The sequence below is a fragment of the Columba livia genome, chromosome 3 (assembly GCF_036013475.1).
Source record: "Columba livia isolate bColLiv1 breed racing homer chromosome 3, bColLiv1.pat.W.v2, whole genome shotgun sequence".
Lineage (NCBI taxonomy): Eukaryota > Metazoa > Chordata > Aves > Columbiformes > Columbidae > Columba > Columba livia.
The window spans coordinates 63,908,584-63,934,633 of record NC_088604.1 but is presented as its reverse complement, the minus strand read 5'-3'; the positions used below and the strand labels follow the sequence as shown (position 1 = coordinate 63,934,633).

General features: G+C 39.2%; 1 protein-coding gene across 3 annotated transcripts in view; it reads left to right on the top strand.

The window, feature by feature from the left end:
* The window catches only part of TMEM181 (transmembrane protein 181), a 38,706-nt gene that overhangs the window by 8,028 nt on the left and 4,628 nt on the right, over positions 1-26,050 (top strand). Inside the window, exons 1-16 of one of the 3 annotated variants that reach the window (XM_065057277.1) lie at positions 1,088-1,234; positions 5,837-5,940; positions 10,474-10,529; positions 11,820-11,910; positions 12,548-12,666; positions 13,645-13,764; positions 15,660-15,740; positions 16,752-16,851; positions 19,892-20,022; positions 20,592-20,683; positions 21,528-21,585; positions 22,268-22,370; positions 22,468-22,519; positions 23,194-23,276; positions 24,393-24,482; positions 25,906-25,972. In XM_065057277.1, the coding sequence (XP_064913349.1) occupies positions 1,227-1,234; positions 5,837-5,940; positions 10,474-10,529; positions 11,820-11,910; positions 12,548-12,666; positions 13,645-13,764; positions 15,660-15,740; positions 16,752-16,851; positions 19,892-20,022; positions 20,592-20,683; positions 21,528-21,585; positions 22,268-22,370; positions 22,468-22,519; positions 23,194-23,276; positions 24,393-24,482; positions 25,906-25,972 (1,355 nt within the window). In that variant the 5' untranslated portion in view covers positions 1,088-1,226. Of the gene's footprint in view, positions 1-1,087; positions 1,235-5,836; positions 5,941-10,473; positions 10,530-11,819; positions 11,911-12,547; positions 12,667-13,644; positions 13,765-15,659; positions 15,741-16,751; positions 16,852-19,891; positions 20,023-20,591; positions 20,684-21,527; positions 21,586-22,267; positions 22,371-22,467; positions 22,520-23,193; positions 23,285-24,392; positions 24,483-25,905; positions 25,973-26,050 lie in introns of those variants that run through there. The other 2 variants (XR_010471412.1, XM_065057276.1) reach the window with 2 other exon arrangements.

Below are 26,050 nucleotides of genomic sequence, written 5' to 3'. Positions count from 1 at the left end.
CAAGTATGCCCAGATGCTTAAGTAACTGCCATGCTGGCTTTTTATAAACAAATATTAGAGCCATCCAAAATGAATACAAAAGCAACTTGGCAAACCCCCTAAACTTGCCTTATTCTCATAATCTCTACCCAATGCGTTTGTTGACACTCTTTGTTGCCCAATTGCAGGATATGTAATAGGACGGCAGAAAAAAATCCCACTTTATTTCAACATCTGTGCAAGAATAAAACAGAGTTAGGTGGTCTGATCTGGAGATTTTTATTATGTAGTGTGTTTAAAGCAGCAACTTACTCCTAGGATTTAACTTCCAGCGCTCGTGAGCTGACTAAATTCTCTGTAAACATGATGCATAAATCGCACCTCTTGAATACCACAAAGCTACACGCAGGTGGCTGCAGCAATGGCGTTCTCATTCCGTTGATAAAGCCATTGCCATTTGATCAGGCCGGAAAAAGTGTTATTTGCAGACCGGAGGGCTGTCTCTAACGGGTGGTAAACGCGCACAGCTTCAGCATGGATAAGCCACGTCAGTGCTTACACCTGTAATGGACAGGCTTAAATTGGCTTCACAGCCACCTCTCTGTCTTATGTATTCTCTGCTTACACGGTTCCATTTCCCTCTGATGAACGTGGTTGCTACCACTACAACACAAGCCGAAAAAGGACACTGGGAACGTGGGAAACGCTGCTGTTGCCCCGACAAAATGATGTGTTTCGGCTCCCCAGTGCCCAGCGGGGAAGGACAAGGCGTACGCCTGGGCTCAAGGCCTGCGCACCAAAGCGAAGGTGCCGCTTCAAAGCGCCGAAGCTCACCGCCCGACCCGAGCTGCCTTCCCGCTGCTCGTGAGTGCGCCCCGTACCCGTCCCGGCGGCTCTCGCCGTGAAAGAGCGGCGGCTGCAGCTCGGCTGCGGGCCAGGCATCGACCGCCGGCACTGCTCAAAGCCGCGGCCGCCAGCCTCCCCTCTCGGCACGGCGCCACAGAGCGCAGCCCCATGTCCCCTCCGGCTCGCCGTAGCGCCGCCGCCCCTGCCAGCAGCGTCGCCCTTCGGCCTCGCGGTGGACGAGCAGCGGGGGCTGCCGTGACGTCTGCAGAGTCGCGTGGCGGCCGGGTGACGCATGCGGAAGCCGCCGGGAGGCCCCGCTGGCCGTTGTGCCACGGCGGCGGCGGCGGCTGCCGGGGGCGGGCGGGGGCGGGAGGTGCCTGTATTGCGCATGCGGCGCCGGGATGGAGCCGTGAGTGGTGGGCGGGGGAGGAGCGGGGTGGTGGGGGTCGGTCGATGGCGGGGACACTCGCGCGTGTCGGGTGGCGGTGGTGTCGGCTCGCGGGTCTGCCCTCGCTTTCGGGTGCTGGCGGCGGGAGCGACCGTTAAACGGCCGGCAGGAACTGTGCCCGCGGGGAGGAACCGGCAGCTGCCGCCATCCCGGCTGCCGGCGCTGTCTGCCAGCTCTCGGGGGGCCGCGCACCACCCCGAGGCTGCTGGGAGCGGGACGGGCTTGTGTGGTTGTGGTTGGGGCGGGCGGGAGAAGCGCCTTCCCTGGCCGGGCGCGGTGGTTGGAGCTTTTCCACGGTTAAGCCCTGGATCTTGTAATTCAGCTTACACACGTTAATTCTCATTAAGGAAATAAGATCAACGAGGGTTGAGTTAGTGTCTCTGAGGCTACGGTTTGCCAGTCAGAAACCTGACAGTAACTACCCAGTTCTTTAGAGGACCGCTGCAGTTTTTTTCTCCTATGTGTTGAATACATTCCCCTGTGTCTCCACTCTCAGATCTTGTCTGTTAAGGAAAAAGAAAAACTTGTTTTCCCGGATATGCCTCTGCATGGACACAACCACAGTCATGACTAATAATTCAGACTTCAGTGAACACAACCAACAAGACACTAAAAAAAAAAAAAGCTGTTTAGCAGAGTCACGGTAAACTGTCAGTTGTCATGTAACAGTGCTAGGTAGTACTGTTAATATTAGTTGTATGCATCTTATGTAGTCATGTGCTGCCTCATTAGTTATTAACCATGGTGGAGTACATCTGCAAGGAGGAATTCAAGGTCTCCTAAGGGACACCGAAGCGAATAATGTCTTTAAACTGTGAGAAAGCACAGTATGTACAGATAGACCCAGTACTATGAATGTAGGTAGCATATATAATCATTTAAATCAAAGTGGTTTTGATGGTTTTATTTGGGAGTGAGCCTAAAATAGGAGGCAGAGATGTTGAAGCTAGTATGCCAGGAAAACTACTGTGCCTAGAAGTGAGTTATTTCTGACTTAAATATCAGCTCTGTGCTACCTACTGCTTAATCTTGCTTTTGTCACAGCCTTTCCATCTGTAAAGTGAGGGTCTTAAGTGAAGACTGTTGTATGAAAGGCTCTGTTTTTCATTATAGTCTTTACCTCTAGTAAAGACTCTTTTGTGAAGGCATCAGAAATAATTAGAGGATGAGGAATAGCTTGAGAAATATTTTGCCTAACCATTTGAGCCACAATTTTACTCAAAGAGCAAGTGTGACCTACCTTTACATCTCACATATGAATGGCTACTGAAAGACTGCAGTTGTTACAGCTGTGTATTTCCATAGTTCATTCTAGCACAGATTGCATTAGTGCAGTTTAGTTTTTAGTACTATTTGAGATGTCTAAGTATAATATTTCTCTGTATCTCGTTGCTTTCTGCTCCTTTGCAGTTAGTTTCAGACATATCCAATTTAATTATGAAATATTTAGTTTCTCTCTGAGGATAAAACACAGTACAGGTGGTAAAAGCTGCCTGAGAAATCTGCAGATGCTTGGATGGCTGGTCTTGGGCTTCTGACTGCCATGTCTGGGCTGGTTAAAGCATCTTCCATTGCTAAAGCAAGGCACAGCTCTTTACTCGTTTGGACAAGGGCTTCCAGAGTGAGGAACCTTTTTCGATTTTCCCATAAATGCCTTTCAGACATTTCATTCTTTATTAGACCTTTCAGATGTAAGAAAGAAGCTGTTAGTGGGAGATAATCAACTTGCAGTTATGTATATTCATAAATTTTATATAATCTCTTTTTAAAAGGCAGATGTTAAACAATGAACAGATGGGAAGACCATTTTATCTGCTTTGTATGTCAGTTGGTAATAGGTTGAAATTGGACACTTAAACCACACAAGGAAATTCTGTTATTGCAGCAAGGAGCAATGAAGAATACATCATCTGATAGTAATGTTATAAATTGCTTGCTGTCGTGTTAAATGTAGTTAAGATTTGCCTGAGTTCTTACATTTGCTCTTACAAAAAATGTGCAAGTTGCCTCACTGACCTGTGAAGTAGCACATACAGTAAGTGGCTTAAATGTGACTTCAGGAGCACCAGTATGAAAGAAGGGAAAAAACATGGTGTGTCCCTCCTCTCTCTGGGCTTCTCTCTTTGTTAAATGCAGCATGCCTGTTTTTAGGTAGGTGTATACCTACCCATTTTGACTACTGGGTGTTGCACCACCTGGAGAGGAGTTGGAATAAAAAATGAACCTATGTCTGGAACGTGTTTCTTTGAAAGCTTGCCAAGTGCATATTTCCTCTGGTGTGTGAGTAAACCTAGGTTATAATTGCCAATATCTGTAATGCTGTCAGTGTTGGCTGGGTGAATTCCAGTGACTTTTCTGGAAGGACTGTGGAGATGAAGCTGCTTTTCATGTTCACATGATGCACTTTAAAATATCAATGAAAACTTGGAAAACAGGAAGCTTATCAAAAGAACCAAGAATATGCATGGCAAGTCAGAAGTATCCTGCATCAGACAGTAGCTGTAAGGTGGATGCCCAGATGTAAGCCCTTAAGAGCAGCACAAGCATACGTGATACTTTTCTGTGTAGATCCAATACTCTTCCAGTCTTCAGCTATGCTTGATCCATGGACTTTCCCATCCAGACCTGGTTTCTGTGTACTGAATAGTCCTTAGTGGATGCTCTTCCATGAAGAATTTGGTATCCACTTGAACCCTTATAAATAATTTAGGCATATCAACATTTTATGTACCGTTTTTACATACCAAGAATTTTCTTGTTAAGGGTAGTATTTTGGTATCTCAAGATAATATCCCATGCATGATGTTCTTAGGCAGACAAGGAATACCAGGTCATCTGTGGAACTGAAGGAGCCCTTGCAACAATAAGAAAAATGCACCTTAGTTAGTTAGTTTAGTACTAGTACAGATGTAGTAGCTTTCAAGTGGTTTAAGTGCATGAAGGATGAGGTGTTAAGACACTGACTTAAGGAAAATACTGTAGTTATATCCCTGCAAAAGTTGTACAGACATGGCCTAGTTTGAAATGCTTATATTAATCGGCATTTTTCAAAGTCAACTCAAAATCTTATTTGTCTGTGACAAATCTTATTGGTCTTTATGATGATCTCTGTGGCTGAGATCTGATCTGTTGCTATTTATGACCATGACAATTTTGTGTACATTTTTTTTTGCCTGTATACTCAGCTATTCTAGACTGGTGTGGGGTATTTGCTTCAGGATATGGCATGTAGCAAGGGAAGTTACACTGTGTTTGCAGGTGCTGTCCCTGGAGTCCTATAGAGCCAGTTTGTGCAAACTTGTAGCATTTACAGTTACTTGTTTGGAATTCTCGTTACTTGGGTTTTTCTTCACCTCCCTACTACCTTTGTGATTTAAATTAAGATTTGGATCTTTAAAACTTAACAGTAAAGAAATAATGGAATTATTTTTGTAGTATCTCATTTGGAGAGAATGGGTGAGTTTTATTTCCAGCTGAAAGGGAACGCTGTCATTGAAGTCTTATGCTTTCATTTCTTTCCATGATGGTGCTCCTACAATTTTATCAGAAAACAAACCTCCCTCTGTCCCCACAGTCCTACAGCTTTCCTGTATAAACAGTACAGCTTTCTATGATCATGCCTAATGGTATAGCTGTAGAAAATCAACTATATGGTCGCTCAGTTCTGACATATCTCAAAAATAAATGTTGGATGTATTCTGAAACACAGCGAATTTGTTCTTTTCAGAACTGTGCATTTAAGAAGAAGGAAGGTAAAGGAGGGATTTGTTATGTAGGGTTAATTCTTTGGTCATATTTCCCTTAAGCTAACAGATATGGAAATCACCTGTTTCCAAGAGAATGCTATTAGTCCTTTCAGTACTTTTTTCCCCTCTATTTTGTCTTTAATCTGATGATAACTACCAACCAGTTGTGGAAGAGATGTCATTGCTTTTATGTGTATTTGTATTTAAGTGGCTAATAAACTTAAGTTCAGGTTTCTAATTCCCAAGCTTTGGTGGAGCTCAGACAAGAATGCACAAGAATGTGCCTGAGCATGCACATCTATCAGATCTGGAATTCTGCCTTGCTGCTTGTTAGGGGTGATCCTGCTAGGGGTGAAATATATATAGAGAGGGTAGAAAACTTATCGAGATCCTGTGCAGGTAACTGAGGTGTTAGTGATGTCAGTCCTTTTAGGTTAAGCTGTTATTGCAGCAGACATGGTATCTTGGATGTTTAAATTATTAACTTATGAACTAAAAAAATGTATCTTTGTCTCCCTCTGAGTTAAGAAATGCTTTCTCTCACGCAAGTCTTAGTACAGTAGAAAATCCTAGCATAAGAAGAATGGGCAAAATTCAGTTTTGGGGCGCAGGTGTGCTTGCACATGCGTATGTCTAGTAATTCCTATTAGTTATCCTTGCTTTATAAAGCAGCATTATTTTTTTTTTCTTAGTGTTACACGTTACCATGAGTTTGATTTAATTTTATCTTTGTGGAGGAATGAATGGGATCTGTTTATTTCCCTCCTTTAGAAATATGACCGACAGCTGATTCTGTGCTCTCTTTTGCTTCCTGCAGGCTGGCACCGATGCGATTATATACACTGTCCAAACGGCATTTTGTCCTGGTCTTTGTAGTGTTCTTTGTTTGTTTTGGTCTGACAGTCTTCATAGGAATAGCAGGTAAGGATGCTGTCTTTAAAAGTTTTTCTATGCTTTATCTAAATGTGTTGGAATTTACATATGTATTTAAGTGCTAATGAGCCTGCAGCCCCTGAGATGTCTGAGGAAGCATTACTTTTGACAGGGATGGGGGAGTGTTTCTTCCATCTCATTTTTCCATAGGAGTACTACATACACAGATTTGCTATTTGCAGATGCTCTGCAGGGGAGAGTCAGTAAACCAAAATCAGTTTCACTGTAATGTTATTTTTCAGCAGATTGGTACATTAATTTTATTTGTAGTTCAATCTGTAAAATGGTGGTGTTAGTACTTGATTTCCTGTGAGGAAATTAATAACTGTTTGTAAAGCCTTCTTGCATGATAAGTGTCACAGATATATAAAATATTTTAGTAATGTAGAAATATGAATTTATGTTGTTGAACATATATGAGCTTAGGTCTCCAGTTTCAAAGACCTTTGTGGGAGCCATGTTATCTGGGAGGCTAAGCACTTAGTGCCTGGATGCTTATCCTGGAGATCAAAGAGATTTGTAGAAGCCTGGGTGACAAAGATGCAGAGTGGCATGAGGCAGATGGAAAGTGTGGGAGCTCTCTTTTTCATGACAGAGAACTTTTCCATGTCTAAAACGTACTTGTAAAAGAAGTCAGTGTGCTGTCACTGCAGTGTTAATAAGCTAATACCCTTCTGTCAGGATAGCTTTGTCAACACAGAAATGACAGGGAGAAGGAGGGACTTGTACTTAATAAGCAACCTGCCCCTCATGTAAGAATTATTTATGGATGTTACCACTTCCCTCCACTTTAGTGCTTATTTCCGTGTCACCCAGCATGTTCTCCTGTGCCACTCTCTGACACCTCCTGACCTGTCTGTTGAGCTGTCTCTACCTGTGCCCTGTCATTCCCTTCCTTTAGAAGACAGGCTGCCCAGGCCTGAGACTCATCCACTCCTGCCTGCCTTGGAAAGAAGAGGGGGTTAATTGAAGGCAGCTGTTTGGGCTTTTTGTGCCCTGTAGGCAGTATATTCTTCATAATAGCATTAAATAATAAAATCTGTCTGTGAATTAAAACCTTCTTTCCTGCTGTTTGATTTATTGCAGCAGCCTAAGGTCCAAACAGACTTTCAGTTCACAAAGGTTAACCACTGTTGTTCCTATGACTTGTGTAAGGATGCTGAAGGGCATTATTTGCCCACTAAAATACCATGTAAATACACTTACTGTGGTATTATGTAATTTAGTGTCATTTGGTCTAAAATGTGACCTTTATCTGTAGTTCTGTATTTATACTGCCCAGTTGCAGGAAGTTCAAGAAAGTTGTTTTACATGAGACTTAGGCAAAAAGCAGTGCTCCTGGAAAACTGAACATTTCATTCTTAATCAGTAGCAGAATCTGAAAGAGAGCTGTGTTTGTGTTTTGTATTGTGTCTGCGTGGAGAGTGATCTGATGATGTAGTTGCCTTGGGCCCAGTAGACTTGGCTGCTCTAAGAAATGCTTGGTCCTCTGTACCCTGCTGGGGTCTTTGGACTCACCTGTGATGCCCTTCAGGAACTGGTACAGCTGTGGGATTCTTGTCCTTGTAAGATTTGTTTGCTGGATAATTTTGTTGACAAAACCTGAACATAATGCATTATTATAACTTGATTATTTGTTAAAGAATGCATGTTTACCTTGGGAGGAGACTCACTGAACACTCACTGTGATGTTTTTCATAGCTTTTGTGGACAGCTCTGTGCTTCCTGTGAATAGAGGGAGGGGCACTAACAGGGTACTCGCTCATCAAAGGGTGCAGCCTGAGCAAAATTCACCAAACCCACTAAGTAAATAAAAAGTAAAAGATACATTTTCTGCGCTACCTGAATATGCCATTGCCCATACTCAGCATCTCTATATGCAGTTTGGCAAGCCTAGCAGAAGTGTTGCTTCTCATCAGAGAAAACAAGTCAGTTTAATCTGAGGTGGCTTTTGCTCTCTTCAGTTCTTGTAACTCAAGACAGATGCAGATTTTTTTTTTTTCCCCAAGTTACACTCCCTTTCTTTCCCTTTTCCCAATGGGTCTATGTAATCTTTGGGGTGAGACAAGGGTAAGGGAAATAAAAGATGCAGAGCTCATTTCTGTACCTGTGCAGTTTTCTTGTTCACCATCTCAGGGTGGTTCTTTGCTCTCAGATATGATTCTGTTAACTGAGCAAGACTAAAAGAAAAAGAATAACAATGTGATTTAGTCACCATTTTAAAATAATATGAACACAGCTTTGTTTTGGTCAGTTGCTTTAAAAAGTTTTAATATACTGCTTGCTGGAGGAGTAGTAGTTATAGTAGTAGAACCTCATTTTTTGGTTGCAGTTTTTAAATATTGGGACTCTGATCTCTCTGCATCAATATCAGTTCATATTTTCAAGTAAAAAACAAAACCAAACGAAAGCAAACACAACAGCTTTTCAAAGGGGCTCATTCTATTGTTTTTGTTAAGACTTAATTACTGAAATATGATGACTTATCAACTGTGAGCTCTTACTGAAATTGAATTATGCTTTTCAAAATGAAAATGCCTTCCAAAAATCTGCCTTCTTTTTATGTTCAATGATGCAGAACTGACTTTATAGTGGGTGGCTGCTAGTGAAGTTGAACTGTAATTCTAATATGAAGCTTTCAGTGTGATGCGTGAAAGTCTTCATTTTTACGCTTAGAGTCTGTAAGATGGTTAATATTGTAATTAGAGTGGTTACAGAAGCCCAAGCAATGCTGCATGTTTAGATCTGTCATGACAGTTAATGTAAAATGCTTCTTGCACAGAATGATCCCATGTTGTTCATTTATAAACTTCCTTCTTTTCCATTGTTTCTCTGTAGTAATTTTGAAGTCCATGGTCTGAGAAAAAACTGCTTTTCTTGCATAAATTTTCAATACTGAAACAGCGTGTGTTTACATGTGCCTCTGTCCATATCTGCTGTATATCACCTCTGTGTTTGTTCACACCCCAGTGTGTAGATATAGACCTTTTGCTACTCTTCCCTTTCATTTTTCTGGTTTGGTCCCTTTGTGTATGTACATGTGCATGCATGAGTCCATACTTTTGTGTATCTACATGCATGCATGCATTCCTCTTTTCCCCAGTATCACGTGCTCTCGCATACCTAAGGCGGCCAAGGGGAAACTTACTGCTGTCTACAACTACTTTATCTGGGGATACACACAAGATGGGGCTAGACTCTTCTCAGAGGTGCATGGTGATGGGGTCAGAGGCAACAGACACAAGCTGGAACACAAGAAATTCCAGTTAGATATTAGGGTTTTTTTTTTTTTCTTATCATAAGGGTGGTTAAATACCTGAACAGGCTGCCCAGGGAGGTTGTGAAAGTCTCTGTCCTTGGAAGTGTTTAAGACTTGATTTGACACAGCCCTGAGCAACCTGAATTAAACAAGAGGATAGACTAGGTGGCCTCTGGAGGTCTCTTATAACAGAAATTCTGACTTTATTGCTTCCTGTTTATTGCATACAGAACTAATGGTAGGGTGTGAGTGGATGGATGCCATTGATCAGTACATGTTAAGTGTTTGTGTCTGTATCCAGAATGATTGGAGGAATGGTTGCCTGAAAAGTCTGGTAGCAAGCTGAACGTTTCCCACTATAATTGGACATGAAACTCCATTGATTAAATGGATTGTCTGTTTTAGGAGAAATTGTTTATAGAACTTTTATGTAATTATGTTTGTTTATGTGGTGATATACACAATATCTTATAGCCCCAGATTTCTATAGAAAAGGAAGGGCCTGATCTGAGTAGACTGAAAACTGTTCCTAAACAAACATGCGGATATCTTGGCTTAAATAAACCACTGTGCTGAAAATCCAGCACTAGCCAGAAGGTACTGTTATTGTGACTGTACAAGCAGGTACACTACATGTACATAAAAAAGTATTAGCATCATGCACGCAGATACAATGGGATGTATTTGCTCTGATATCTGAGCCTTGAGTGCAGTGCATTATGGATGCTGTGTAAATCAGGTAATGGTAGCACTTTGGCTATAGAAACTTTACAGTGCGATTAAATAAGCTGTTTTTTTCAAGTGTTTTTTGCAGCCCTTGCTGAGTTTCAAGTTGCTGTAACAGTAGTGCCACTGGTGCTTAGCTAACTTTTTCTGTAGCTGAGTACTTTCATGTCTGCAGTGGACAGCTTAGCTTGGGAAAAATACTGTGTGGTTTGTTGTACTAGTTTAGAGTACACGTGCAGGACTTCTGACATGGAGTTCTTTATTTATAATTTACTTCCTATTTAATCATGCTTAGAAATACTATGGCAGAAAGGCTTAAAGGAACAACTTGGCTTCAGGCCAAGTTTATTAATTTTATTGAAATGTCTAAGTGATTTATCCTTCAGCTTAAACATCTGAAAAGTGGGATAGTATTTACCTGCTTTACAGGGAAGTATTTTGGACAGGTTTTTTAAATCCTGTATTTATGTCGTTACTTATCACTAATACACATCCTTCAATATTGTTTTCTTTCTTCCTTCTGATATATGGTGTAGGTCCTAATGTAATTGAAACTTCTGTAGCAAGAACTGACATAAATAACAGCCTGAAGGTAAGAGTTAATTAATATAACTGGATTACATGAATGGCTTTATTTGATATCGGTAATGTTAAAGCATTCCCCTGCTTCCCCCAAATTTGTTAAAGTATTTAGATTTTTACTGGAAAACATCTTGGCCACATGGTGTTTTCCAGTTTGAAATTGAACGTGCAATATTGAACTACCACTGTGTTATTTCATGAGTCACTCAGCAGCAATTTCTAGCCTCTTACTTTTGTGAGCAGGAAGGCCGGGAATTCTGTGGTGTTTCTGCACAGTAATATCTGATAAAGTAACACTAGAGTGTTGATAGGATTCCCTGGTGAGTTCATGCTGGAGATTCTTGTGGGGAACCTAGAAATAGAAATTGAGAGCACAAACTGAAAACCAATGATCTCAGTGGCAGTTAATTATATCCCTCTTGTGATCTTCCTTTCTATCGGCTGGGAAGGAATATTTATTTTCATGCTAATTGTTCACTGCCGTGTGACCAAGCCATGGGATCTGGCTTCCTAACGTGAACCTTCACATTCATTTTCTTGAAAGTTTTCATATTTTGGTTCTCAGTTCTTGTATTTTTATTTCTGTCTAGCTCTTCACTGTCAACCTAATACCTAAAGTAGTTTTTGCAAAAGTGGTAAAAAGATTTTGTTGGTTTGTTTTGATTTTTTAAAGTAAATTTTCTTTAAATACATTGAAATGTTTATTTTGTGGTCTGTTAGTCACCTATATAGGTTTCAATTGGTACTGTATTATGTAAAGCTTACTTTTATATCAAATAAGAAAAGTATTTCCTGCATGTAGGTTTTATCTGTTAATGATACCTTCTATGCTTTTGTAATTAACGTGGGATTTTTAGAAAACCTAGTGGAAAAATAGTTGTTTTCATAATTGTAGCTGAACAGGTTTAAAACTGTGTAGCAGATGAGGGGTCACAAAATGACTTTTGATGTAAAGTGCTAGAAATTCCTTCATTTTCAGGCTAGGTCTCAGGATTTTGTTTTTCATATTGGAACTTTTTTTGTTTTATTGCTGCCGCTTTTATGTGCTTTAAGTATATATCTTTCGTATTTAAGTTCATATCTTTCCTTACTTCAGTGCTGTGCAAAATACGTGTGCTGTTTAAGCTACTTCTCTGGAAGACTTACATTTGAGCTGCTTATCATACTGTTCACAGAGCAGCACATGTTAAATCTATTCCCCAAAATATTGTCACAAATATAACTAACAAGCTTTTCGTAATTGTAGATACTGATACATCATGTAACAGAATAGCAGCTGACCTTGTGGGTTTTTTTACAGCTGAAGCCTTTTAATTTGAGTTCGCCACCACTGTCTACTTACAATCAGCAGCTGTGGCTGACCTGCGTAGTTGAGTTGGATCAGCAGGATGGTGAGAATCTTACCTAATTCTCAGGAAGCTGCTATAGCAATCTGTATATTATGTCTTAAATTTAATCTGTCACGTACATGATCCTGTGGGTTTCTGGCTATGTTTGGTGGGTTTTTCCTCTGAAACAGTTTCTCCCCCTCCACCCACCCCCCCAGTAAAGACATGGACAGCACTAATCTTGAGAACTGAAAGCAACAGGTATATGGGATAAGTTGTGTGTTATTTCTGTGAAAGCGTTAGTATTTAGAAAATCTGTGTCTCCCTTCGTTTGGGGGGGGGAATTATATGTGTAGATTGTAATGATATTAATTTTTCAAGAAAACTTCCCTGTAAATATGTAAGAAATACTGTATTAGTAATTGTTGATTTGCCAAGATTCAGTACAAGGCATTTGTGACTTACTGCCAAGGTATATAAATAAAAAGTGGTTGTTGGTTTGTTGGTTGTTTTTTTGTTTGTTTTGCCTTGTTTTTTAATTTTTTTTTTCTTTGATGTACTGGACCTCTACTCCAGTAAAGTATAACTGAAAAACTTTATGTAATCATTGGATATCATATGTGTTTTAAACGATATTTGGAACTCTGACATTTCATTTCTGCATGTAGCAATAGCTTAATGTTTTCCTTTTTAATTACAGTATCTCTCAAAAAGAATGTTACTATGACAGTCAAAGTACTTGGAGTGGTAAAGGATGGAAGCACACCATATGTTAATAATCAAGTTCACAATCGGACAAGATTACTCAGTTGTGCACAAGTATGTGCTTACTTTAACAAAAGTCTGATGTGGTACATTTTCTTTAAATTTATTCGTGTGCATGTTACATTACATTGCAAATGAGAAGCATATGTCTGTTAAGCATGTCTCAGGAAAGACTCTGGAGCATAGTCTTATTTATAATTGCAAGCCAGCTAGTAATGCTGAGCAAGATACCTACCTATCTATTTCTTTCTGCTTACTTCTATGACTTGTGCCTATTACCCCTTAAAAATCCCTCTTTCTTGTTAGAGTAGGTCTTTGCCAGCAAAGCAGTGTGTCCTGCTTAGTCACCTAAACAGATTTAGCAGACTCAAGAATGGAATATTGTGGTAGAAGGCTGTATATAGTGCTCTAGAGGAGAGAAAAATTCTCCTCTAACACCTAGCAGAGAGTCTGGTTGAAATCAGCTGGCATCTGTGTTCTGAAAAAGCCACATTTCTTGTCACCTGTGAAGAAATGTTTAATTTTAACTGAAATTTTTAGGCTTAGAGACATCTAAAACAGCTTTCTTGGATGCAAGTCCTGAAGGAAGGGCGTAGCTGAAGTTTTTTGTGATAAGCATATAGTGTTTTCTTTTTATATACACACAAATGTATGAAATCTGCAGAAATTAATGAACAGTGTTCCGTTAGATTTAATTACACACAGCCAAGAGCAATATGCTTGGGTTTTCTCTTTCTTCCTGTTAACTTTTAGAAATGAGTTAGTACAAAATAGCCCCATCTCACAATAGGATGACCTAGAGCTTGACTGACAGAGTTATTCAAATCCTTCCTGGTGCTGCAAGCAGTTCTTTTCAGCAAGTTAAGTGAAAAGCCAGCCTTATTTATCAGTTCAGTCAGATTGGTAAGGCATGTAATAAATATCATCGATATCTGGTCATTTAGAAACAAATTCTCCAACCTATACTAACAGTGCATATTCTGCGATAAATGGAAGGATTTACATACTGTTTTTCACTGTATGTGTTCACAGAAATGCAGTGAAATCATTGTTGCTCACCTTGGCTACCTGAACTACACTCAGTACAACATATTTGTTAGCTTTGAAGATCTAAGTAAGTTAACGTACAACATCCACAATATTACTTTCACAGTAAGTATAAGGTTTTATACTAAAGAAATCTCTAATTGCTAATGCTGTAGAAGTCTCCTTTAGCAGAAATAAGAAAGTTATCCCATGTTTGAAGGTAAAAATAAAGATGCAGCGTAATTAATTTTTCTGTCACTACTAATGTCAGAATTATTATAGCATTTGCTGTTATTAAGGGTCTAGACCATTTTTTTTTAACTCAAAGATTTTTCCTTCAGAACCGCTAATGCTGTTTTCAGGAAGAGATAAATTTAGTCTAATTCTCAGTAGATAGTTTTAACAGTATGCAAGCTAGACTAGAACATCCAGTTTTCTGCATTTGCTTGTACATGTGTTGCCTCTCTAAAGCATGGTATCTTTTTCAGACTTTCCAGGAAGTGTATCTGAATTAGCAAGATTTCTCAGGGCTTTACAAAAGCATGGACTAGAAAGAAAAATGAAGATTTTTGTTATTTTTTAATTTTATTTTACTGTGCTTATGTGGAAGGGAAAAAAGCTTATTCAGCTAAAATAAACAGGCTAATAAAATAATTCACTAAAGTAATACCTAGTGAAACAACTAACTCAGTTCATAGTGCTAAAGATTGCTTATAAAACAGTTACATCATCATTGTGTGCTGATTGGCTCCAGAAAGAAATTAGAAACATCTGCATTTGGAGCATACGGAACTAACCCAAATTTATAATGTAGGTTATTACAGTATATTCTACCTATATGCAACATTCAGTATGTCAGGGCAAGTAGCAAGCAAAAGTCTTAGTGTAAAGCAAGTGGTTTTCACATACTAAATACACTACCTGAATATTAATATTTGTAATATTCTAGTGCATAAAGCACATCACTAAAAATAAGCTCTAAGGGGGAAAAAACCCCAAACTCACAAACTCTTTGCTTAGTTCCAAATTTCAAAAAGTACGAAGTGTTGGAGCATTTATAGCTGCACTGTTTATTATCTTGCTTTGCAGGCTTCCTTTAATGCACACTTGCGCACAAAACCCAAACCCAAAGCCCTACTTTCCCACAGAGACTAAAATTGCCAATTTATTTCATTATTACAGTGGTTTATGGTGGTCTCAGTTGAAATCACAGATTGCCTGTTGTATAATGGGTTTCTTTAGATATAATTTTCATTCTATGTTTATGGTTTAAAAAGACAAGACAGAAGTTGACAGATTTAACACATTGAAAGGTAAAGCTTCGTGTTCTAACAGGGAGTTTATGTTTCAGAAGTGGCTTCAAAAGAGAAGCTTACCTAGTATGAGATATATTGTCAACAGAGCAGAGTTCCTGCAAACTGACGTGTTATAATTAATATTTGTGACCTTCTGATAATTAGAGGAGAAGAGGGAGCTTTTCCTTCTTAACCTATGAAAAAAGTTCTATATTTCTGGTTAGGTCATTTATTCTTCCCTTACTTGATTTTCTTTCTTCCACTTCTGAAACAAGATAATAAGCTTTAAGAAAATAATTGTATTACAGGAAGCATGACCAGACCTTATCGACCTCTTCATAATGAATTTATGCATCTGACCTTGGTAATAAAGAAGAACACACTGAATTGACTCAATTATTGACATTCAATTGAAAACAGTGAAGAACATCCTTTTTGTCCTGTGGGATGCTATAATGTATGAGAACACACTGAGTATGTTACAAAATGACAGGGTAAAAGAGAAGCAGGATATTAGACGGCTTTGGTTACCTTTTCATCAGATAGTCCTATGGGTATGAATTTATCTTTGTCTTTCCATGGTGACATGGTGGAATTCAGTTATACCTTTAAATTTTGAGAAGCCAGAGAACTTTGCAGTATCTGCAAAAAATACTAGTTATTGATCTCATATGTACCCTGTCAAAACGTTGCTTATTGGGCTGTTTTTTTTCTGTTTTGTTGTAGTGGAAAACCTACAATCCGACTTTTTCACAAGTGGAAATATGGTTCCGATTTGTCTTTGTAGTTCTTACTTTTATGGTCACGGTAAGATTTTGTTTTGGTTTTACTGGAGTATATTATATATACTGCAGCTGGTAACACTGCTCTGCGATGCTGGGTTTAGTAACTTAAGCACAGGCAGTAAAGCTGACATATCACTGAATAGGTGTAAAAATGTTTCTAAAATATTTACGTAGTTGCTGCTCTTATGTTTTTACAAGTGGTATTGAAGGAACATTAAGAAAATAGGATAAATGGGAAAACTTGTTTTTCTAAACTCCAATTTTGAATTGAACAGAAAGAATTTTGCTTAAACAAAGGAAATTATGTTTAGATGCTGGAAAAAATATTTTTTTGCGGGGCAGGTAGGCTCAGACATTGGAATAGAATGCCCAAAGCTGGGCTTAACATCTCTGAAAATGAGCAAAACTCAGTTGAATCTGACCTTGGTCTAACTTTAAAGTCGTCACTTCCTGGAGTGTGAGGATAGGCCAGATGACCTCCAGAAGGTCCCTTACAACCTAAATTATGCTATGATTTAGATTTTCTCTGCCCTCCAACCCCATTTGGCCCCTGGGAAAGAAAAATGTTGGGGAAAAAATGTTTGGTAAAAACCCAACATGAAATCTAAAATGCAGAATTTTCAGAGTAAGGACACAAAAGCACTGAACACTTGCATAGCATTTTTATCACAAAGATGATGACACTCAGCAGGTAACTGTGATTGTGATATGGAATCTGTTTTTTTAAAAATTGTGTTTAAATGGAGGTTGTTGACAGTGTGTCACCAGTAATTAGGCAACTTTTTTTCATACATTGTTGATTTATGCAGTACTAGCTGCTTTCCTTCTCAGTTTGCTTGGGAGATTAAGTAATTTGCATAGGGGTAAGCTAGCAAACTTGAAGCAGAAGCTAGGATATGTGGCTCCTGTTGTACTATGTTCTCAGTGGCAAAGTCCTCATGAAGTAGCATTTGCAATGTACTGTGTTACCTCTTGGCTCTGGTAAAACCATCAAGGCTGTATTCCTTACTTATAAACTGTTGTTGTTTTATAGTGTCTGTTTGCACATTCCCTGCGGAAATTCTCCATGAGAGACTGGGGTATTGAACAGAAATGGATGTCCATCCTCCTTCCCCTCCTGCTACTTTACAATGGTAATTGTATCCTGGAATTTTTAGAAAAGATCCTTTAAAGAAAAAAATTAAAAAGAGAGTGAAAGAGAGAGAAGGCAGAATGGAATTTGGCCTTGAACATATAAGCAGCTGTTTTCTGGGCTTCAGAAAACTAATTAAAAAAAAACAAACCAAAAAACAACAAAACGGAAAACAACAACCAACCAAAAATCCCCCAGTCAACTGGTAAAGGTTGAGGGCTGCCTTGGCTGCAGCGACCATGAGATGGTGGAGTTCAGGATCTCATGTGGCAGGAACAGAATAGCAAGCAGAATCGCAACCCTGGACTTAAGTAGGGCCAACTTTCAAGGCCTTTTCAAGCAATTGCTAGGGGAAATCCTGTGGGCAAGGATACTTGAAGGTAAAGGGCCCCAAGGTAATTGGTTAGCATTCAGGGACTGCTTCTGCCAAGCTCAAGATCTGCGCATCCCAAAATGTAGGAAGTCAAGGAAGGGAGCCAGGAGACCTGCTTGTTTAAATAGGGAATTGCTGGGCAAGCTCAACTGGAAGAGGAGAGTTTACAGATCATGGAAGGAGGGGCTGGCCACTTGGGAAGAATGTTGTCAGAGGGTGTAGGGAGGCAAGTAGGAAAGCTAAGGCCTCCTTAGAATTAAACCTGGTGAGAGGGGTCAAGAACAACAGAAAGAGCTTCTTCAAATACATGGCAGATAAAACTAACGCTACAGGCAACGTAGGCCCACTGATGAACAAGACGGGTGCCCTGGTGACAGAAGATACAGAGAAGGCAGAGTTACTGAATGCCTTCTTTGTCTACTCTGCTGGAGGCTATCCTGTGGAGCCTCATACCGCTGAGGCCCCAGAGAAAGGCAGGACAATGGATGAGTCTACCTTGTTTGATGAGGACTGGGTTAGGGAGCAATTAAGCCATCTGGACATCCATAAATCCATGGGTCCGGATGGGATGCACCCGCGGGTGCAGGGAGCTGGCTGAAGTCATTGGTGGACCACTCTCCATCATCTTTGCCAAGTCTTGGGAAATGGGAGAGGTTCTTGAGGGCTGGAGGAAAGCAAATGTCACTCCAGTCTTCAAAAAGGGCAAGAAGGAGGACCTGGGTAACTATAGACCGGTCAGTCTCACCTCCATCCTTGGAAAGGTGATGGAACTACTTATCCTTGGTGCCATCTCAAGGCATATCAAGGATAAGAGGGTCATTAGGGGCAGACAACATGGCTTCACCAAGGGGAAGTCATGCTTAACCAACCTCATTGACTTTTATGAGGAATAACCAGGTGGACAGATGATGGCAAAGCCGTGGATGTGGTCTGTCTTCATTTCAGTAAAGCATTTGACACAGTCTCCCACAGCATCCTCACAGCTAAACTGAGGAAGTGTGGTCTGGATGAGCAGGTAGTGAGGTGGACTGCAAACTGGCTAAAAGAAAGAAGCCAGAAAGTTGTGGTTGATGAGGCAGAGTCTAGTTGGAGGCCTGTATCTAGTGGAGTCCCTCAAGGGTCAGTACTGGGACCAGTACTATTCAGTATATTCATCAGTGAATTGGACAAGGGAATAGAGTGCACTGTCAGCAAGTTTGCTGATGACACCAGGCTGGGAGGAGTGGCTGACATGCCAGCGAGACTAGACAGGCTGGAGAGTTGGGTGGGGAAAAATTTAATGAAATATAACAATGGAAAGTGTAGAGTCTTACATCTGGGCAGGAACAACCCCAGGCTCCAATATAAGTTGGGGAATGACCTTCTAGAGATCACTGTAGGGGAAAGGGACCTGGGGATCCAGGTGGACAGCAGGATGACCATGAGCCAGCACTGTGCCCTTGTGGCCAGAAAGGCCAATGGCATCCTGGGGTGTATTACAAGGTGGGTGGTTAGTAGATTGAGGTTCTCCTTCCCCTCTACTCTGCCCTGGTGAGACCACACCTGGAATATTGTGTCCAGTTCTGGGCCCCTCAGTTCCAGAAGGACAGGGAACTGCTGGAGAGAGTCCAGCGCAGGGCAACAAAGATGATTAAGGGAGTGGAGCATCTCCCTTATGAGGAAAGGCTGAGGGAAATGGGTCTCTTTAGCTTGGAGAAGAGGAGACTGAGGGGTGACCTCATTAATGTTTATAAATACATAAAGGGTGAGTGTCACAAGGATGGAGCCAGGCTCTTCTCGGTGACAACCAATGATAGGACAAGGGGTAATGGGTACAAAATGGGACACAGGAGCTTCCACTTAAATATGAGAAGAAACTTCTTCTCAGTGAGGGTGACAGAACACTGGAACAGGCTGCCCAGGGGGGTTGTGGAATCTTCTCTGGAGACATTCAAAACCTGCCTGGATGCCTTCCTGTGTAACCTCATCTAGGTGTTCCTGCTCTGGCAGGGGGATTGGACTAGATGATCTTTCGAGGTCCCTTCCTAACACTCTGTGATTCTGTGAACTAAACAAAAAAACCCACAACCCTTTTCAAGTGTATCAAATTCAAGGGTATAATGAGTAGGTGGATTTCATTCTTTTCAGCCACGTGAATGTCAACTCTATTTGTTGATTGGAAGAGGTGTCTGCAACCCCATACTGAACCTTTCATATAGTGACATGTAAATGCAATTTCTTTGTTTGTCTGCTAAGTCTTACTTCTTCATTTTTCAGATACTTGTGCTTTAGTTAAAAATGGAGGCTACTTTTAGTCTAGTAATCAAATTCTAGCACTCTCTAGCAGTCCCAAAATAATATTTGTCTTTCAGTCAGCCTATGATGATTTTTTTAGGTCATCACCAAGAACAGTGGTTTAGTAGAAGGTCTAATAAAACCTGAAATCTTCTAGAAATGTTGGCAACCATTTCAAATTATTTGTACAACACAAAGGATTGTTGCTGGAGGCACCATTTTATTTGTCAATTACTTTAAGATAAAGCAAATTTCAATTTCATTTACTGGTGTAATTTGAAAAATCTAGGGTTTTTTGTTCCTCTGAAGACACATTCTGCTTTACTTTTTTTATGAAGAAGACTGTGCTTTTCCATTCTGCTGAATTTTTTTTTTTATTCTTATTTTGTTACAGATCCATTTTTCCCCCTTTCTTTCCTGGTGAACAGCTGGTTTCCTGGAATGCTGGATGATCTATTCCAGTCACTGTTTCTGTGTGCACTGTTGTTGTTCTGGCTTTGTGTCTACCATGGTATAAGAGTACAGGTAAGGGTGCAGCATTATCTACTAACTGAGAAGACAGTACTTGTTTTTTCAGTTCTCTCAAAAGGTGACAGAAATGAAACCAAAGTGTTTTAAAAGACACATTTATTTCATTCTTAATGTGCAATGTGATACATGAAGCTTTCGTGTAAAAACAGTTTGTGAAGTAGATTATCTAAATGAGATTGATGGGACATTCCACTCTAAACTATTGCAAGACATTCAGAATTATGCAGGGTTTTGTTGTTGTATATGGTGGTTGATTGTTTTTTTAAACCTCTGCATAAGATAAATACGAATTCTGGAGCAGTATTCTGTATTTGCAGTGTCAGTGAAATATGTGGGACATTATAAACAGCATGCTCCAAATTTATTGCATCTAATTAACACAAATTATGATACAATTTTATGTCTTCTGTAATCAGCTGTGCAGGTTAAAAATGCAGAAGGCGAGTCTCTTAATCGAGTTCATGCTGAATGAAACAAAGATGATAGTTATTTTATTCTGTCAAGAATGAATGAAATCTCAAATGTGGGTTCACTCCTTCACCAGACCGTTGTTTTCTCCACAGGGGGAAAGGAAGTGCTTAACTTTCTATCTGCCCAAATTCTTTATTGTTGGACTATTGTGGCTGGCCTCTGTTACACTGGGAATATGGCAAACGTAAGTAATTTAAAATTTAGTGCAAAATAACAAGCTGAGAGTGTTCAAGATGAGAAGATTGTAATTAGTGATATCTGTTTCTTAATGCTCTGATTATGGTATAGGAATGGAGTTCAAATTCTTACATCTTTCTGTTTTGCAAATTGTGACTGATTTGAAAACAGAATTCCCCATGGCTGATCTAGTAATACATAATTCTATAAATTGGATTGAGATCTAGAAATTGCTACTTTGTCAATCTGTTGTGGCACTATTCCCCACCCAGAAAACTCTCAGTTCTGGTACATTTGTAGTTTCTAAACCATTTTAGTCTCAAGTGTTTACCTCTGATTTTATTTCTCAGAAGGAAGATACCTTCTAACCTTCTCCGTGCTGTTGTACATTGCTGAAAGCAGCGCAGTTACAGGAAATGCTCATGCTAATGCCCTATTAGCAGAATTGCTATGAGGGAAGGGCTTATATACCGCAGTTATTTCTTAAGCATCATTCTTACCACCAAGGATAAAAGTTGAACACTAAATCCTGAAGGCTTGTAGGAATTTACAAGATTATACGTTTTCTAAAAAATAAGTGTGGAGATCAGACATGCTTACAACTGAAATCCTCCAAATTCCTTCAAGGCTGAGTTTGGGAAGAACAATGATGTTATGTACTATAAATTGTCATGATTCTATTGGAATTGATGGTATTGCACCAAATTATAGAGCCAAAACCTTTAGTTATAAACTCTGTCCAGTAACTTTGAACCTTTTCTTTGTTAGTGGGTTTCTCAGTCAGTGTGGCTTTTTGACCTTGCCTTGTGTACTGGTGTAAGTGCCACTTTTTCATTTTGAATCTTTTCTAGTGTTAATGAAGTGCATGATCCTACATATCAATACAGGGTTGATACAGGTAATTTCCAGGTAAGTCAGAAATGTTTTCTTGCTATTAAATTGTCAGGTGGAATTAGGCAATAAAAGGAAGTGGTATTTGTTCTTCTATTAAAAGTCTATAACACAAATTAGAAAACAATGATAGCTGGTCAGAGGGTCTTGCTCTGACTAAGGTACTTGTAGTTTTGCTTTAGATCGTGCATAGGCCATACTGAGCTTCATTCCAATGAGAAAAGTAAATTATCTTGCAAATCTGGAGACAACACCACAAGTTTAATCACGGGCTCATGACTGTTGGCATTGAAATAAAGTCTTTTTTAAGCCTCTTATTAAGTTAGTTTTGTACATCTTTACTCCTGCCAAATCCTCTGTCCCAGTAAATTTCAGACTCTCTTGTTGTAAAGGAAGATCTGATTTGTAGGGGTCCTTGTATTGTTCTAAGGAGCTGTGTTTTTAGAAAATAATTGATATTAGTTTCCCTGTGAACTCAGTGAACAAAATAATTACTTCTGTTAAACATCCATTCTTTACATTCCCCAAAAATCTACCATGATGTTTAGCAATCCTTGTTTTGTACTTCCTTTCATAAGCCTACTTTCCGTGAATAAATTGACCATTCTATGTTGTGATTTGGGAAATAATTATTTCTATTGAGGGAAGAAGAAATAAACCAAATCTTGTTAAATAATAAAACCTTACACTTTTCTTACAGGGAATGAAAATCTTCTTCGTTGTCGTGGCAACCACGTATATTCTCTACCTTTTGTTCCTGATAGTGAGGGCATGCTCGGAACTTCGTAACATGCCTTATGTTGGTAAGGAATATTTCTTTTGGTTCTTCCCCAACCGGGCTTGCTTCTCCTAGATGTAGCGGTAAATTTGCTAATAACAACTCTTCTCAATTTTTTTCAGATCTCAGGTTAAAATTCTTGACTGCATTGACCTTTGTAGTGCTTGTCATTAGGTAAGGCTTTTCAAAGTACATTTCTCAGTACTGTAACTTTTATAACCTTTTTTTCAGGGCTTTGAATACATTTTGTTTATAATAGTAAAATTGTCAATAAAACTGAGGAATGTCTTTTGATATATTGTTATGACAAGCATTTCTTAAGTTTTTAACCCTTCTGGAGGCTTTTAGAGCTAACTTTGTTATTTCTGTTACCAGAGTAATACACTGCAAGACTTAGAGGTTCACTTAGCAGAGATGTTTTCTGTACTGCTGAGTGGCCTACAGTGCACCGTTCACCTCTTTTGGTGCTTTGTAAGCTTCACTTAGTCAAAGCAGAAGTTTAGAATTAGTTTCTTAGATTATTGTTAATATCTGTCTCCCCTACTCCAAGCAGTTATTTCAAATTACTGTTGACCCTTGGATTGTCTGTAGTAGATGAAATCTGAGGGAAACAGACCATGATGGGGTTTTATTTCTGCTTTACTGAGCTGACTGCTGACTTTTAGTCACAAAAGAATTATTCTTAATTTAGAATTAAGAAAGCAAATGCCTCTTAAAATAAATGGTGAGCATGTTAACCTAATTATTTTCTCATACACTCTTCTATCAAGCTACCATTTCAATGTTGTGTTGTGGTTTAAAAAGAGCCAGTATACCTATATGGTTTATCTTTTTTTTTTTTCCCACAGCATTGTTATTCTCTACTTACGCTTTGGAGCACAAGTTCTACAGGACAACTTCGTAGCTGAGCTGTCAACTCACTACCAGAATTATATCCTTGTGTGGTGATACTGCTCAAGTAGGAATGTTAATCTGTTTTCATGCAGAAGGTATTTGAAAATCATGTACGTAAGGACTGAAACATTTGACTTACAGGTGGGCTTTTGAACTTCAGTCCATTTTGATTGAGGTTTCATGTCAGCATTTTGTGATGGCTCTTTGTGAGCTGAGACAGTTTCAGTCTAATTTGTTTACATCACATAAATCACAACTTCATCTGATGCTCTTCAGAAGGAATGAAGGCGTAGATATGTGTGCATTCAAGTAATTTTAACAAGTTATTGTGACAGATTTGGTTGTATTTGCTGCATGAATTCGGTCTGTTGTATACCTATCAGTTGGCATGGGGTGTACCCAAATAACTGAGAAATTAGTAGTTTACAAGTGACTGAAAATGTGTTTCTGTATTGGTCCAAGTCTACATATGGAAGAGGTCATAGCAGAGAATTTCAGTGACTTGAGAGAGACTATTTCTGATGTCTGTTGGCAACAGGATTACAAACTGTATTTCTGGACCTGAGCCATGAGATCCTAATTCATTCTACTTTCTGAAAGTGCCTGTGTGACTGCAACTGCTCAGATTACTGATAAACTTAAATATGTGTTGGGAGTTAGTAGAAAACTGTATGTAAAACCTTTAGTATTTTCCCAAAGTGATGAAAAGAAGCCACATTCAGAGTTCTATCTACAGATAGTCCTTTCTCCTTCCTTCTCAATCACTGTGCCAAGGAAGAATGTTTTTTATAAGTAAAACAACAACAATATAAAAAACTCACCTGAAGACCTACCACTTACTTGGCTTTCTTTTGCCATTGAAGGCAGAACTATTCAATTTACTGTGTGCTCCACCACTCAAGAGTAGACCTCATCTCAGCAAATGTTACTTGTGTTAAAGCTTTGTCTTCAGTGGGAGCTTTACCTTGAAATAGCTTGAGTACATTAGTTGTCATTGAATTTAAAACACTCAGTTTGGTTTAGCCATTTATGATCTCAAACTTCAGTGAGGTAAACATACTTTCAATTGAAACTGCTTATGTATGGTTTGGGTCTTGTTTCCAAAGTTAGTATGTATGGAGCTATATCGAGCAATATCCTTGACACTTAATACCAGCAGAATTCTTATCATTTTATGGTTTATTGAACTTTTATCTCTACACATTAGCCTTCGTGTATTCCCCTTCAAAGAATGCACTATATGGTAAGTGTAAGCAGCTGTCTGGCAAACTGTATGACAAGACCTGGCATATTAACAGATACTGTGTAATATCTTTATATTTTGTTTTTCTTGTTACTGTTTTAGTTTGCTCTGAGTTAACATAAGCAGAAGCTGCACTGCTCCTGAGCAAATTAGTATTGGAAATATAAAGGAACAGATAAAATGCATACAAGTGATTAGCTAGACTTGAATTCTTATGCACTTAGATCAAGCTTGTTGTCAATATGATATTTGCATATAATGCACTAAGTTTTGCACTGACTCACAGGCAATCCTTAAGGAGCAACAATACTTCATTGGTACTTTGTTCTAACAAAGGTTAACATTGGCATGCTGGCAGACTGGACTCTGAAATAGGTAACGTGCTATTAGAAAAGTGGAAGTGAAGCTGATCTCTAACATGGGAGGAATTTCAGGGAACTTGCTATGAGGAGAGGGCTGCACAGGAGCCTGGAAAGATCATCTGGTCCAGCCTTTCATGGGAAAGGGAGCCTACATGACATTATGTGGCACCCTGTCCAATCACATCTTGCATGCTGAGAAATATGCAGGGGGAAGGCACTAAATAGTGGAGCTGGTCCTTTCTTTAAACTTTTTAGAGTTGAGATGGATGGGACTGTTACAGAAGAATGCTATTTTTCCATTAAGACAAGAGAAATGTCTGGGTGAGGATAAAGTTAGAAACTTGCTGTTCTTTTGCAAGAAGTATTAATTTATAGAAGGGAGAAATTAAGAGACTGCCAGGAAAAAGATTTTATGCTGATTTGCTGGATTGTATTTTACTTGCATATAATTATGAACTACAGCTAAGCAGCAGAGAATACACAAGAAATGAAGGCCTTAAAACAAGGTAGAGGGAATTGTCATAAATACCAATGGAAAGTATTTGTTTCCTTTCATCTCACCACAAAGGTACAAGTCCTTCTTTCATCTATCACAGGATTGAAAAATAACTGGCTAATCATTGACTTGCATACAAAGGATTACAACTTTGGTCTACTATGTTTGTAGCTTAGAAATAACCAAGACATTAAAGAAGCCTGTGCTTTTGAATAATGATTAAGAATAATAAAGTCTGACCTAATTACTTGTATGTGCAGGCTGAAATAATATGACATAGGAAATTGCATAAGGGAGGAAATTATTTTATACAACATGGAGAATATCTATCTGAAAACAAGATGAGATAGTTATGTCATCTCTTTAGCTTTTAAGAATAAATACCATGATATGGCTGAAGGGCAAAGAATTTAAAGGAGATAATTCCTGTTTGGATATAGTTTTGTTGAACTGTAGTTGTGGCTGCCTTGGAAGTTGTTGAGTCTGTTGCTACAGTGTTGGGTTGGAAGTACAACCACATTTCTGTATTTAATGTACTAAATTAGCCATTGTTTGTATTTTCCAGAATCACAGCTGAAAGACAATCCTGCTTTTTCTATGCTGAATGATTCAGATGATGATGTGATTTATGGGTAAGATGATAAAACATGTATGGAGAGTTACATTTTGTGTGTTGTTTTTGTAATGTTCTTTTCCATAGTCATTAAATA